Source organism: Sceloporus occidentalis, unplaced genomic scaffold (genome assembly GCF_023333645.1).
Source record: "Sceloporus occidentalis isolate IW3139 unplaced genomic scaffold, rSceOcc1.0.p SCAF_60, whole genome shotgun sequence".
Classification (NCBI taxonomy): Eukaryota; Metazoa; Chordata; class Lepidosauria; order Squamata; family Phrynosomatidae; genus Sceloporus; species Sceloporus occidentalis.
This window is the reverse complement of record NW_028317040.1, coordinates 3,278,933-3,292,253: the sequence shown is the minus strand read 5'-3', so window position 1 is coordinate 3,292,253 and position 13,321 is coordinate 3,278,933. Positions and strand designations below refer to the sequence as shown.

Genomic DNA, 13,321 nt, shown 5'->3' with positions numbered 1-13,321 from the left:
GAAATTTCCCGGTATCCCGGTGGGCCAGTCCGGCCCTGACGAGAATCATCATTTATAAGTAATTCTCATGGAGTGCTAATATTGGCTCCTGACATTTCGTTTCACAGCCTGGCTGGACCGACAGCAGATCATACCACAGCATGGCCATGTGAACACGTAGAAGGGGAAAAAAAAACAGCATCCACTTCCCACAAAAGGGAAAAAGAGTGTGTAAAAATTAAATAAGATGCAAAATAGACTTGCAAAACAAGACTCTGCCTAAAAGCGTGTTACATAATAACAGTCTACTCACCCCTGATAAAAATCTACAAAAGGGGGAATTATAATTTTCTTGACGTTTCCTGACATATTCACAGATGATGAAGGCCAGACCTGTGTGGCTTATGTAACAGCACGATAAACTAGGCTGAAGCCCTCCGGCATTTAGTCAACTGAAGTGTAATGTTCATTCTGCACGCTGGGCCGGCGCATTTTACTGCTCAGCTGCTGTCATTTAGGCAGTGTCAAGAAAGCAGACTCAAAGCCATTTCCAGCAGAACCCCCCCCCCCGAGAAAAAGAGAATCTTTAACCCTTACAGTACATGCCTCATGTCACAATGCTACCCAGGGAACCAAAATACAGGATGAAACAATAGATCACTTTGTTATGGACTGTAACGAACCTTAGAATCTGACTAACAATACGGAAAGATGAAATGGGTGAATGCTGCTAACAGGGAATGACAGAGATGAAGCACCATATTCAGTAAATGTCACATACTTGGAAGGATAAAACTCAATTGAAGTCGAACAAAATACCTATCAATATTCCACGTAAACTGTATATTCTTGGAGAAAGTAGTATAGCATTATTCTCTAACATCTACTATAAAGAGCTAATATCGTTTGTCTACAAGAATAATAGATTTTCTAGGCTGTGATAGATGATGTGTGGCATGTTTGTCGAAGGGATGTAGAGCTTAACTGTATAGTGGCAATATATAATAAGCATTGCTTTCAGAGGGTTAAAAGCATTAAAGAACACAACAATTCTAGGCACTGCATAAACCAGGCAACCAGGACATACATGCAACATTTAATACATTCATATTTACAGCCTGTATCTTCGCAATTAGGGAATTGGATTGCCCAGCTAAGAACAATGACTAGATACCACACATAAAATTCAATGTATCCCCAGTTCACCGTTAGACACCACAGGCACAAAACACTGTCTAGAGGCACAACATCCCCATCTTAGAGATCCGGATGGCTGACTTAGAAACAAAGCCGGCAGTCTGGCCCAAACTGGTCCAAAATGCTTCAAACAGGGCCAATCTAACTTGGACCAGTGCAAGAGGTGGGAATGCAACAAGGTCATGTAATGGAATGTTATGTGACCCTGAAGTAAAAGTCCAGTTGCTAGCAAGGCTATTAGAAAAAGGCTTTAAACATGGTGAGGATTATGTATGTATGTATGAGTGAGTGTGTATGCTTGAGCGTGTGCATTAGCACGAGTATGTATGTGTGTGTGTTAGTGTGAGAGCATGTGTGTGCTGGTGCACTCTGGTGTTGCAACACTTTATACAACCTTTAGTAGAAGTTGATGCTTTTTACTGGACCAACATAGGAAAAGATGTAAAGTCACATAAGCGTTTGGAACCTCAGAGGTTTTTTGCTTGGGTGGAACATACGGGGAGAAAATATGCACCCAGCATCTTATGAAGCCTTAGGTAAATATCCTTTTTTTTCTTTTGCACCTCTCTAATGTTTTACTAGTCATGGTAGTCCATTACATGACATTGTCAATTATGTCCTGCTTTGTTTTCCTTCATGCACATGGTATACAATATATACCACAAGCTACTGGTTCTATGTAAGTAGTGTAAAAATGTAAAGTTTACTAAATGTGATTGGATGACCATGCCTGTGCTAAGGATTATGGTTTGTAAAAAGACATTCTTAAACTTCTTCAGTACACTTAAACTTACATGTTCCAGAAAGCAGGGTCCTATTTCACTGAGGTGTGGCTCTTCATTATTGTACTGCTTTTCGAGGTCTCTGACGAAGCCCATCTGGAAACGGTAGATGTCCTCAATGTTCCCGAAAATTACCTTTAGCTGTTCATCACTGAACATGTCCCTACGTTTCCTGCATTGCTTTAAATAACCCTAAATGAGAAACAGAACAGTAAAAATAATTAGACTAGAGGACTAGACAAAGGTGTTCAGAAGAAAAGGGACTTCACATTTCACACAAATATTTGCAAACAGGAACCCATGTCAAGATTAATCATAGAGAACTACCACTGGCATCCAGAGCAAAACCCGGTTGACAAGGGGAGGTGGCAAATCTGTCGGAGAGCACCACGCAACTGGCCTTCCCTATTTCCCTGATATGCCCCTTGGCATATTTTGGTTCTGATGAAGGATACGTTTATCTTCATGGAACATGGAGATGCAAGCAATGTTACCCACTCTGTGATATAATCTCTCAGGAGCAGATATTACATGATATAGGTTTCAGTGGGATTCATACTCAGTCAAACTGTGTGCCAGTTCTAAGTAGCTCTGGTTCAGAATGTTAATCCACTGTGAAGCTTGGGTTTTTTCCATGTTGTATATTATTAACTGTGTCCACCAGGATATAATAAACTACCAGTAAAAAATATTATTAAACTATGTGGTATAGTGAAATCCATCTGCTATGTTCCACTGCTGTCAATGAACTACTATAACTCATTATGCTTGTACTACAGCTAGTAGAGCATCATGGAAGAAGTAGTTCCACAACAGATGGAAACTGACCGCTGGTTATACCAGCTTATTGATGGGTCAATACAGTTTAACTACTGTTAACAGCTACATGCGCATTCTATAGAGAAGACTTAGCTGTGAAAAAGGATATAAACAAATGTACCTGCTAAGAAAAATATATTTACAATTGTCTTTTGAACTATTCATCTGGAAGGGAATGGCAAAACAAAGGGTTGTGTAAAATAACATTACTCTTACTGTCTTATTTCTAAGGATGTGTGTGCTTAAAACAGACGACATACAATATGTCACTTTCCAAGTTCTAGACTGAGAGGTGTTGAAGACATGAGCGCAATGTTAGTTTAATTTTATTATTGAATTGAAGTCCCCTCCACCCAAACCCTCCTGTTTCTGTAAACATATACTTTCTATATGAACCAATGCGCAAAGAGACTAAATTATTTCCCATACCTTATCCCATCTTACAAAGGCTCATTTCTATACCCTTGTACAGTTTACCCAGCATTCCATTTACTGAACATGCAAAGTCAGTAGCCTGCCTTGAGATAACTAACAGTACCACAGTTCTCAGGGAGATCATACTTGGATCTCAGATAGTAAAGCAAACCAGTCTGTGTCACTGATCCCTGAAAAGAGGCAAAACTAGCCCTTTAATATAAAAAAAAACTGTGCATGCATTTATGTCTAAGGACAATAAAAATGAAGGAATTCTGAGTTATTCTGTCACACGGTATACAATTCAAAACTGTAATGTCCTGGAGATACTAACTTGGATGGTTTCACTGACCTCTGCAGTGTTTTCTAATTATACTGCCTGCAAGATCTCACTTTCAAGATACATCAAAGAGGAAACCATAAGCCATGGTATCCCTGGCAGACAAAATAACTACTTAATATAATAAACTGTGGCCACAAAATAATAATTCAGACAGTTTATTGTGTCTTTTTACATTTACATTAGTAAATTACAATTACATGAGTTTTTACAATAGGGATTATTAATATAACCATAACATTAGATACAAAATTAAAAATATGATTAATATATTAAGACATATTGGTACATAAGGAGAAGCAAGCTTTGTTACTGACAGTTTACAATCTATTAGGATTATCAGGAATATTGCGACTTTGCGCTCCACTCTGGCAATGGAAATATTAAGGAATTGCACCAGTCTCCTATCTTCTTTCTGAAATGACTGAAATGACCAAAGCCAGGGTATTTTATTGTTGGAGTGTGGCTGATAGCCAAGATAATTCCTGATGTAAAACACATAATGTGTGTAGGGTGGCATGTGATGTTTTGTACTGTTGGTGTTGTTGGTCATGTAAAGGAAACCAAGATGTTTGTAAGCATGTGAAAGAGACCAAATTGGAATGTTTCACTATGTGCCCGATGGCCCTCAACGATCCACCAGGCAGGAAAATTGGAAGCAAACATTAGGTCTGGATGGGTGAGTTTTAAAAAAATGTATTGTTAATTTGTATAATCATTTTGAAGTACAAGTTGCACTTAAATGCCTATGATTATGATTACATATTAATGTGTTTTGTCCCTCCAGCCCCATCATATTAAATCTTGGGTCCAGAGTGAGGGAATTATACACAAAGTGCCCTAAATATAAGAAAACAAACACAATTATTCATATAATTTATTAAAACTGCCCATTATTTACATCATGCCCAAGGCAGCCACTCAGTGATAATGTAATGTGACCACAATTAGATTGGTATTTTTTAAAAGGAGCTCTCTACCATTATGTGTTTGGCAGAGTCACATGAAGGAGTGTGATGTCAAGTTCTGTCACTGATATATTCATATCTCTCATCAGGGACAGTTGTCGGTAGAGGTGCAAAGGGCCTTTAACTACCCTTGTCCTATTTATTTGAGCATTCATGTACTTTCTTATAGTGCAGAAAGAGAGACACAGTAGAAATCCCATCCACTGACCACTGACACACCCCCAGTACCTGAATCCTCCAGCACATACCTAGCTTTTGCTCCAGTTTTTGAGGGGCAGTCAGGATTTTAGGGCATTGCCCGGCACCCCCACGTATCTGCCCTGCTGTCCAAGTTTTGTAAACATGGGGCAGTTAGGAAGCTTATTTGATCTCTGCTGACCAGCCTAGGAAGCTGTAAACTCAATGTTGCAGCACAGGTAGTTCCTATGTGGCAAGCTTGCCATGCTTTGCAGCTGAGCCCCATAAGGGGGGTCTTTGGGTAAGGTGGGTAGACAGCTACCTTTGACTCCCTTCATTAGCCACACACCCCAGCACAGTTGTCCTGAAAAAATGAAGGGATAATTCTACTTTATTAAAAGAGTATAGTTTTCCCAAGTAGACCTCTAGTGAAAGTAGCACATACAAACATTGTAGTTTAATTCAAGAAAGCATTAAGCTGTCCTAAAGAAAAAGATAAAAACTTAAAAAAGGCCAAGTGATATTATTTCCGTCCTCACTATCTATGTATCTGTTTAGAAGAAAAAATGATGTTGTATTTGAACATTGTAATTTCTAAACCCATTTCTGCGGTTCAAATAATCATTATTTCAAATTTCTGACAATGAAATACACTCTCGCTCACCAAACCTCCTAGACAAGAAGGACACAAGGGAGTAAAGAGTAAGAGGAGATTTGAGTCCCAAAGAGGGATTGTCCTCCTAATCAGGGACACTTGGGAGATATACATTTTGCCTATGGTCTTTTTCTGTTAATGAGGCAGTTGTTCACTGAAGGTTACAGGGTTGAAAAGCAAAATTTGTATGAATGAAACACTTGCATGGTATCATAAAGTTAATGAGGGCTAGTAAATCCATTACTCAGGAGATCCCTAAGCTTAAACTTACATGCACAAGTGGCCACTATGAAACTGCAATTAGCATAGCTGTTTATTTCATGCAAGACTTTTTGTGAGGACAGAAGTCACTAAGCTTGTGCTATAGAACTTGCAGTGGTGTAAATGGTGGCGAAATTCAACTCTTTGAAGATTCTAATATCAGTAGAGGAGAACATCAGGAAAACTATCAGTTCAAGTATAGTTGTAAATTGTGCAGACCCAGTGGTGATGCAACCATATAAACACAATAAAGTCTAATGTCCCTGAGCCCCTTCTAAAGAAGAATGCATATCAAAGTACTCTGTGAGAACAATAATATGCATTCTTCCGAAACAAACAATAAATAAATAAACACAGAATTTACAGCGACACAGCAAAATGTTCCTTTTTCCTCAATCATCTGACATTTTTTTGCCACTGATTGGCTGCCTGAAGCTGTCAATCAGTGGCATGAAAGTACATTCTTTAAAATCAGCTTAAGCAGCCAATCAGTGGCAGAAAAATGTGCTTTAATTGAAATCAATGGGAATACTTTACATAGACATTCACGCAGCATTCACGCAGCCAGTGATGGAGCTGACTGGGGTAACGAGACCACACAGCTATCTTACTCATTTAGGTGCATATAATGGCTAGAATGTGCCTTTAAGGGTCCCTTCCTTGGACAGGGAGCCCCTAGCATCCCCTAGCAGCCGCTGCCACTAATGTATGGGTAGTGAGCCAGCACTGCATTAAGTTACTGTTCATCAGCAGTGAGCGCGGTGTTCTCCAGCTGCCATTTTATTACATTTGAGAAGATGATTTAAGAGACAAAAATCCTCCCTAAAACTTACAGTCATAACTTAGTAGGCAGAAAGTGATAACTGGCATAAAAAAAGGATCAGATGCATCTTGCACATTTTTAATCAGTGGGACAAGTGCAGATAGATAATACTTCAAACCGGTATAAAGGAAATGATATGCCTTTCTCCATTACTCATGTTTAACTCTCAGATCCTGTTAAATTACAAACTTATTTCCTTCAATGATAACCTTAAAATTCCCCAGCATCCCTCTAATGATTAACAAGTGCAGCCTTTGCCAAATGCTTGCTGGCCCACTTGAAAACCACCTTGGTATCAGATCGTAATTGCCAGTCCTCTGAACAACACTTTATTCATAGAGAAGATCTGGATTGCCACCCAGAGCTTGTGTAAAGCATGGTCTTGTCTGAGCTTTTCTATGCGGCAATGTATCTGAGATCTGGCTTGTTCTGAAAGCCTCATACATTTTACACAAAGCCTAATCTCTCAGAGATCAGCACTGAATGAGTTACAGCGAGCGGGTAGTGTAAAGAAATGCAGAAAAAAACCAATATGAACGTCACAACCCAGTAAACATTCCCTTGTCGACGCACTCTTTTGTACGCACAAAAAAAGAATGCTCTTATTTTAGCAGTGTCTTACTTAGTCACCCTCATTCTCTGCAGTTCAGACTCCATTATGTGACAACTCACAGAGCTCACTCGATGTCTCGCTAATACCCTGCATCACATTTCACTTTTAAATCCAAAAAGCCCACCTTTCTCAAGCAGAAAAGAACTCTTTGTTCTCTTGTGTAATATTACTAATGAAGACAAATCAGGGAAAGGGGAAAGAAAAGAATGACGAATTATTAAACTCCATACAAAAAATACAATTGGTTATATGTAGTCCACAAATGTATAATTTGTAACAAGGGAATTATACATTGCTGGAGTAAAATATTTTGTCTCTAAAGCTTGAAAATTAGGAGAAAAAAACCTCAACAATTTGCCCCATATGCTTTGGTAGTGTAATCTACAATAGGGTCTACTAAAGAAGAAGAACAAAGATTTAAAACAAATGACATGAATACCAACAAAAACTGGTCTTCTAGAGAAGTTAGAAATTAATTGTGATGTCTCTCTGTAGCTCATGTATCAGACAGTTGAATGTCTAATTGAGGGGTGTCAAACTCTAGGCTTCAAGGTCAGGTTTTCGGTAAATCCTTGGTTTGAACATCACATGAATAATTTAATCGGTTTTGATTAATGATTTCAAATGAGATGCCAGTGCCCATGATGGTATGAGATATCCAGAACACCTGGGCTGCTGAGGCCTGGCATTTGATACTACTGACTCTTATCCTTCAGAGGTGACCATTGAAAAGTAGGCATTATGCTCTTGACCATAGTATCAAAATGTTCTCAAGGGAAACCCTTTAACATAGAGGCTGGAATCTAGTACTTCTTGAACATTGCAATAGTAAATTGTTTCTATCATGTTTACTCACAGGTCTGTGTTCAAGCAATAATATCCAGAATCCATGATGTCTTAGAGTTTCCCTGTGCCAAGTTCAAGAGTTCCTAATTTCTATGTCACCTCCTCTAACACCACATACTCAGATTTAGAGATTATAGACTTTATTATATCTTTATTGCACAAATCTGACTGGTTTCTCAGTCTAGATGCCCTAGAGTTGAGTAATTGAGTGACACTGGATGGAAGAGAAGTTAGGTGGTTTGCTTCTAAAAAAAATAATGTAGCTTACCTAAAACAATGTCAGAGATATTATGTTTCTTTTAACTCATTTCTATGAGCACCTTGACAAGCAGATGTTACAGATCATTTTGCTTGGTGGGAAAAAAACCTGAAAAGGGTGCAGCAGAAAGTGACAGGTTGTCTGGATCTCTTTGTAAGAACCATTCTCTGTGTTCCCCAGGGAGCTGCACGGACTTAGATGATGTTAAGTGCTAAGTTTTCTAAACCCTAGTGTTGAAGAGTTGTTGCAGGTCAATGCCATCAACAAAGTAAGTGAAATAATGCACTGTGATATGAAATTGTAGCAGAAATAATGGTTTTTATATGAAAAAAAAATGTCAGCTAATGCTGTGTTCTTCACACTATCATATTTTTTTTCCATCTCGAAGTTCACATTTGTTGTTCCATGCACTACTGCTACATGTATAGGCATATGAGTGTGGTTATCAGATTTTCTATTACATAGTTCAAAGTGAATCAGGGAAGTGTGCGTTGACTTGGTCTTTAAGTAGAAAAGAGAATGCCACCCTGACTCTGGAATCTATACACTTAAAATTTGATGGCAGATAAGTACTGACCCATTTTAACCAAAATGTAAATCCTATTCGCTTTAAGAAAGACCTTGGGCAACATTAAAGACTTGTGTAGATCATCTCTATGTTGTTTAGACAGCTTTGTCAAGGAAGATTATTCCTGGGCAAATGAGAGCTCTGATTTCATTGGTTAAAAAATTAAACATGTCTGACTATGACCACTACACACTATACTCACTGAAACATAAGGGTATTTGAGTTGAAAACACTATGACATGATATGATATTGGATATACAGAATGAGATATATAGATATTTCTTGCTATGGATTAATGTGTCGTAGCAAAGACAACTGCTCTGATGTCCAACTCTAAATGTTAATCAGGTTTTTTATTATGTTAGATACACATCATTAACCATGGAGTTTTACACCAGTTGAAATCTAGCAGAGAAACACAGAATTTAATAGATCTCATTAGAACATCTACCTGGTAATTCCTCTTCTTGACATGCTCCAAATCACAAGATGACGCTCTTGTCATGCAGGAATCCCAGGAGGTAGTGATCACAAACTCATCTTTTAACAACTTAACATAAATCCCCTTTTGTAATTTAGTTATACCGACCTGTTAACCCTGGTATGCCAGAACACAAACTCTCCATTTTCCACTGTGGAACGTCAGATAAGACATGAGTAGATTCCAGAAGTACTGTTATCTTAAACTAATGTAGATTGGATACAGAATTATATCTTAAAATGCACACTATACTTATGTAAACCAGCAAGGATAGTTATACTAGATATAATGCTTTTTGCAGTGGATTCTAGTAGATTTTTGTTCAGTTACCATACAAATTGTCATTATCTACCCATAGACATTGACAATTTGCTTATTCATTTGGCCATTCTCTGTTGCACATGTGTCTTCTCAACAACCCTTTTCCAGGTCAATGTGCTGACATCAGGAGGCAGCCTACCCTGGACTAGCAATGGAGCCATTGGAAGTATGGATTTCCCTGATGTTCCTGAGGATCACCGAGATATTTGCTGACTGGATGTGCTGATAATTGTTGGTCCCTTTGTGACTCAGGACCTGGTTCACCAAGGTAGCTTTAGTTACAGCATTGCTCATCTCCCTACAGAACCATCACAACATTATGTCTACATCCATCTAGCCATGGGATAGGAAGCCTTGAAGCCAATGTTGTCTTAGTGGGGTATAGTCTTGTATAGAGTTGTCTAATGCACCATTAAGGAAAAGTGTGCTTCCTTTCTTTTACATTTGGGTTATTTGCTGCCCCATGGCTCACCTTTCCATTTGTTACTCTTTTATAGATGAGCTGGTTAAATCAGACAAAACTAGAGCTTTAAACAAGCAATACATCCATAAATTAAACAGCATTATTAAATCTGAAAAATATGTAAAGTATTCATTTGGAAAATATTCAACACAATCAAACAGGTTGTGAAAAACGGATATCAACATTATCCATCAAAACTGCAGATACATCTATGTTTACAGAATAATGCCTTTGAAACATATTAAGGCATACATTGGGAAATGTGGAATGACAAGATGTAGGCATCATGGATAGGAGGAATTAAGTCCATGGCCAGTGTAAAAACCCACATTAAATGAGCAAACTGCCTTCAAATTGAGCAGAAGGTCTCATGGGCACTTGGAAAGCAAACAGCATCAAATATCCCTCTTTAATTTGATTGAATTTGCCTTATCAACAGAAACTGGGCCATTTTTAAGCAACATAACAGAAAGGCTTCACAGTTTAAGTCTCTCGGGATTTAGAGTACTTATTCCAAGAAGGGCTGATCTCATTATATTTTAAACTGTGAGTGACATGATCCCAAAGGTTAACGAAAAAGGACTAAAGTGATTCTAAATATTCTAAAATGAGACAGAAAGAGGCCAGCCAGACCAAATTCATTTAATCTACAAATTAATCTATCTGAAATATTTTACTGAAAACGCACCTGGAATATAGGGTGATGGGTTACAAACCATTCATCGACGTGTAATGTAGGCAGAAATCTGTCTCCAAAACATTCTTTCACTATATGTCTGTAAACATGCAAACCCCCTCTTGAGAACATAGTTATTAAAGATGACATCATCGCTAGTGACCAGGGACTTTTTTTTGGTCACATGTGGGCATGTGTGTTATAGCATCCACAATAAGACAGCACACTTGTATTGCCCTCTGGAGGATGTATGAGGAAGAAGCAGGCTATCAGATGTGAAGGAGAACATTAACAGACTGGCACTCACAAGGTGGCCCTGGCACTTTATATCACGCATGTGCTGGCCACATGTTGCATCACCAAATCCACCCCTCCGCTGACGGCCAGCAGCCCTCTAGACCACTTTGACCCATGTGCCAGATGGCCAGTCCAAGCCTTTTGCGAAACCAATATGTTTATCACACACTTACCAAACGTCCAGCTGTAGAAGAAACAGTCCCTCTTTGGTACCCCCATCCCCCTGCCCCTCTTTCCTTCTCTGATACCCTTGTTTTCTAGGAGCTCAGAATATTTGATAGGTATGAGTGTATTACTGTTTTGTACAGTCATGAAGTCACACCAATGTGTATAGAAACAGCAGTAAGTGTAATTAAAAACTTAATTGAATAAACAAAATACAGAATTATTTTTCTAAATGATTTACACAATTACATAAAAGGCAAACAGGCCCACATAATGCAATTCCGCTCTCACCTCACAGATGTCCTTCAAGTGTTTGATATAGTGACGCTCTGTGCTCATTATTTCATTGATGACATTGGCTCTCATCTGATCTCGGTTCTGAAGAGTCCTGCCAATACAAAGGCAGTCTGAACTTGCGTCCAAGTGCCCATTCTGCACTTCGCTGGTCCCTTCTTCCACACCATCTTCCTGGTTCACCCACAGCTGTGAAAAAATAGTATAAATAAATATCATAGACTGAAGACAAAGAAGGGTATAACCGTATAGGAAAAGGTGGGTCTTAGAGTTTATTATAGATTTATTATTGAATATTGTCCAGAAATAAAAAGGTGGTATATTTGGCAGTTTAGAAACAAGTCAGAAAGAAACATAATAAGTAGCTAAGCAGGAGAAGGGCTGAGATGCATAAAAAAAATAATAATAATGTAATTGGTGTCCTTTCTGTAGACAGCCACTATTAGTCATAATGCATAATTCCAGTTTGAGCCACAAATGGATCGGATGTGACTTTGACATCTCCAAAGACAGTGGTGGAAGATGGATAGATGCAACTGGCAATGTTCTTTTTCATGTGTGAGTGCCACGTGGAGAATAAGAAATTGTCTTCTTACAATGATTGAGTAGTAAGAGCCCAATCACCCTCATGTCTACTGGAGCAGAAAAGAAAACCAAAAAGAAGGCTGTCACTTCATGTTCATCACATATTGCTCCAGCCAAAAGTGGATGAGGTTCCTAGATGAGACAAATATTTGCCACTACCACGTAATCTCTGTGGAATGGAAATGTTTTTCTTTTTTAATTTTTGTTCAGCTTCAGCATGAACTAGACATAAAAAAGAAAGAAGAATGTAAATGCCTCCCTACTAAGGTTAAATGAGAATTGTCACAATTGTAGCTTTTAGCCTAAGTAAATTCATCTGCTGTAACTACCTATAGCGTGTGTGTTTTATTTGTCAATTACTTCTATTGTTTTGAGGATAGGTAGTTTAAAAGTCTTACTCATGGAAACTGAGAAAGGCATCAGCATGTGGCATACATATAACTTAATATGAAAATAATAATGGTGATCCTTGGAAGTATATACTGTTACAGTATACAGTAACCTAATTACATAGGTTAATTTAAGGTATATGTCTGTAATATGTAGGAATTAGGGTAAAGTTAATGTATTATAGAGCTTTATGTATGATAATAGTCTAAGCATTTGGCATACACAGTATCCCAGTAAAATGTAGTTGCAAGACTTAGCACTTAACGCAGTTGGCGCAGGTATGACATATTTCCATTTCTTCTCTTAATTGAGTGCTTAAATACAGGAGGGTCAAATGGACTGTCCTCACCTCATCGTTATTATTTTGCCTTTTTGGGGAAATTAAGGAAAAAAAGACATTAACTAAAAATTAACAAAAACAAATAACTACAACACCCTCAAGTGGCTTAAAAAGATAGACAGGGGTTGTTATGTAAAAGTAGGCCACTGCTAAAAAAAATAATTATATTGGATAAAATAACCTACTAAGCTGTCAACTCTCCAAATACTTCTAACTTTTCAAAAGCATTGGAGATGTAGGGTAGGAATAATAATATTATTAATATTTTATAATAATAGAATGTGTCATTATCATCAACAGGCAACAAAGAAGGGGTTCAAAAATTAAGACATGGCAAAAGGAATTCTAGTTTAAAGGAACAGAACTATGAATTGCTTGTGTCTGAAAAGAGCAAGTTTAATGCTAGATCATGTCTCCTGTACCAATGAAACATATTACACAGATGACTGATTTTCATTTTAGGCGTTCATTTCATTTAACCTGATCTAATTAACCACAAAATAGTGACAGAAATAGTTTCAGGTGACAATTACAATGGATTTACAATGGGATATCTCACAAGATCAGTATAATAAATCACTCACAAACTATATACTATGAGTTTTAT

General features: G+C 37.9%; 1 protein-coding gene across 3 annotated transcripts in view; it reads right to left on the bottom strand.

Moving 5' to 3' along the window:
- LOC149287487 (rho guanine nucleotide exchange factor 9-like) overlaps nucleotides 1–13,321 on the bottom strand; it is a 133,238-nt gene that overhangs the window by 37,087 nt on the left and 82,830 nt on the right. For all 3 annotated transcript variants that reach the window (XM_089492804.1, XM_089492805.1, XM_089492803.1), the window contains 2 exons: nucleotides 11,397–11,588; nucleotides 1,971–2,150 (listed from right to left, as the gene is read on the bottom strand). In XM_089492804.1, coding sequence (XP_089348930.1) covers nucleotides 1,971–2,150; nucleotides 11,397–11,588 — 372 coding nt within the window. The remainder of the gene's footprint in view (nucleotides 1–1,970; nucleotides 2,151–11,396; nucleotides 11,589–13,321) is intronic.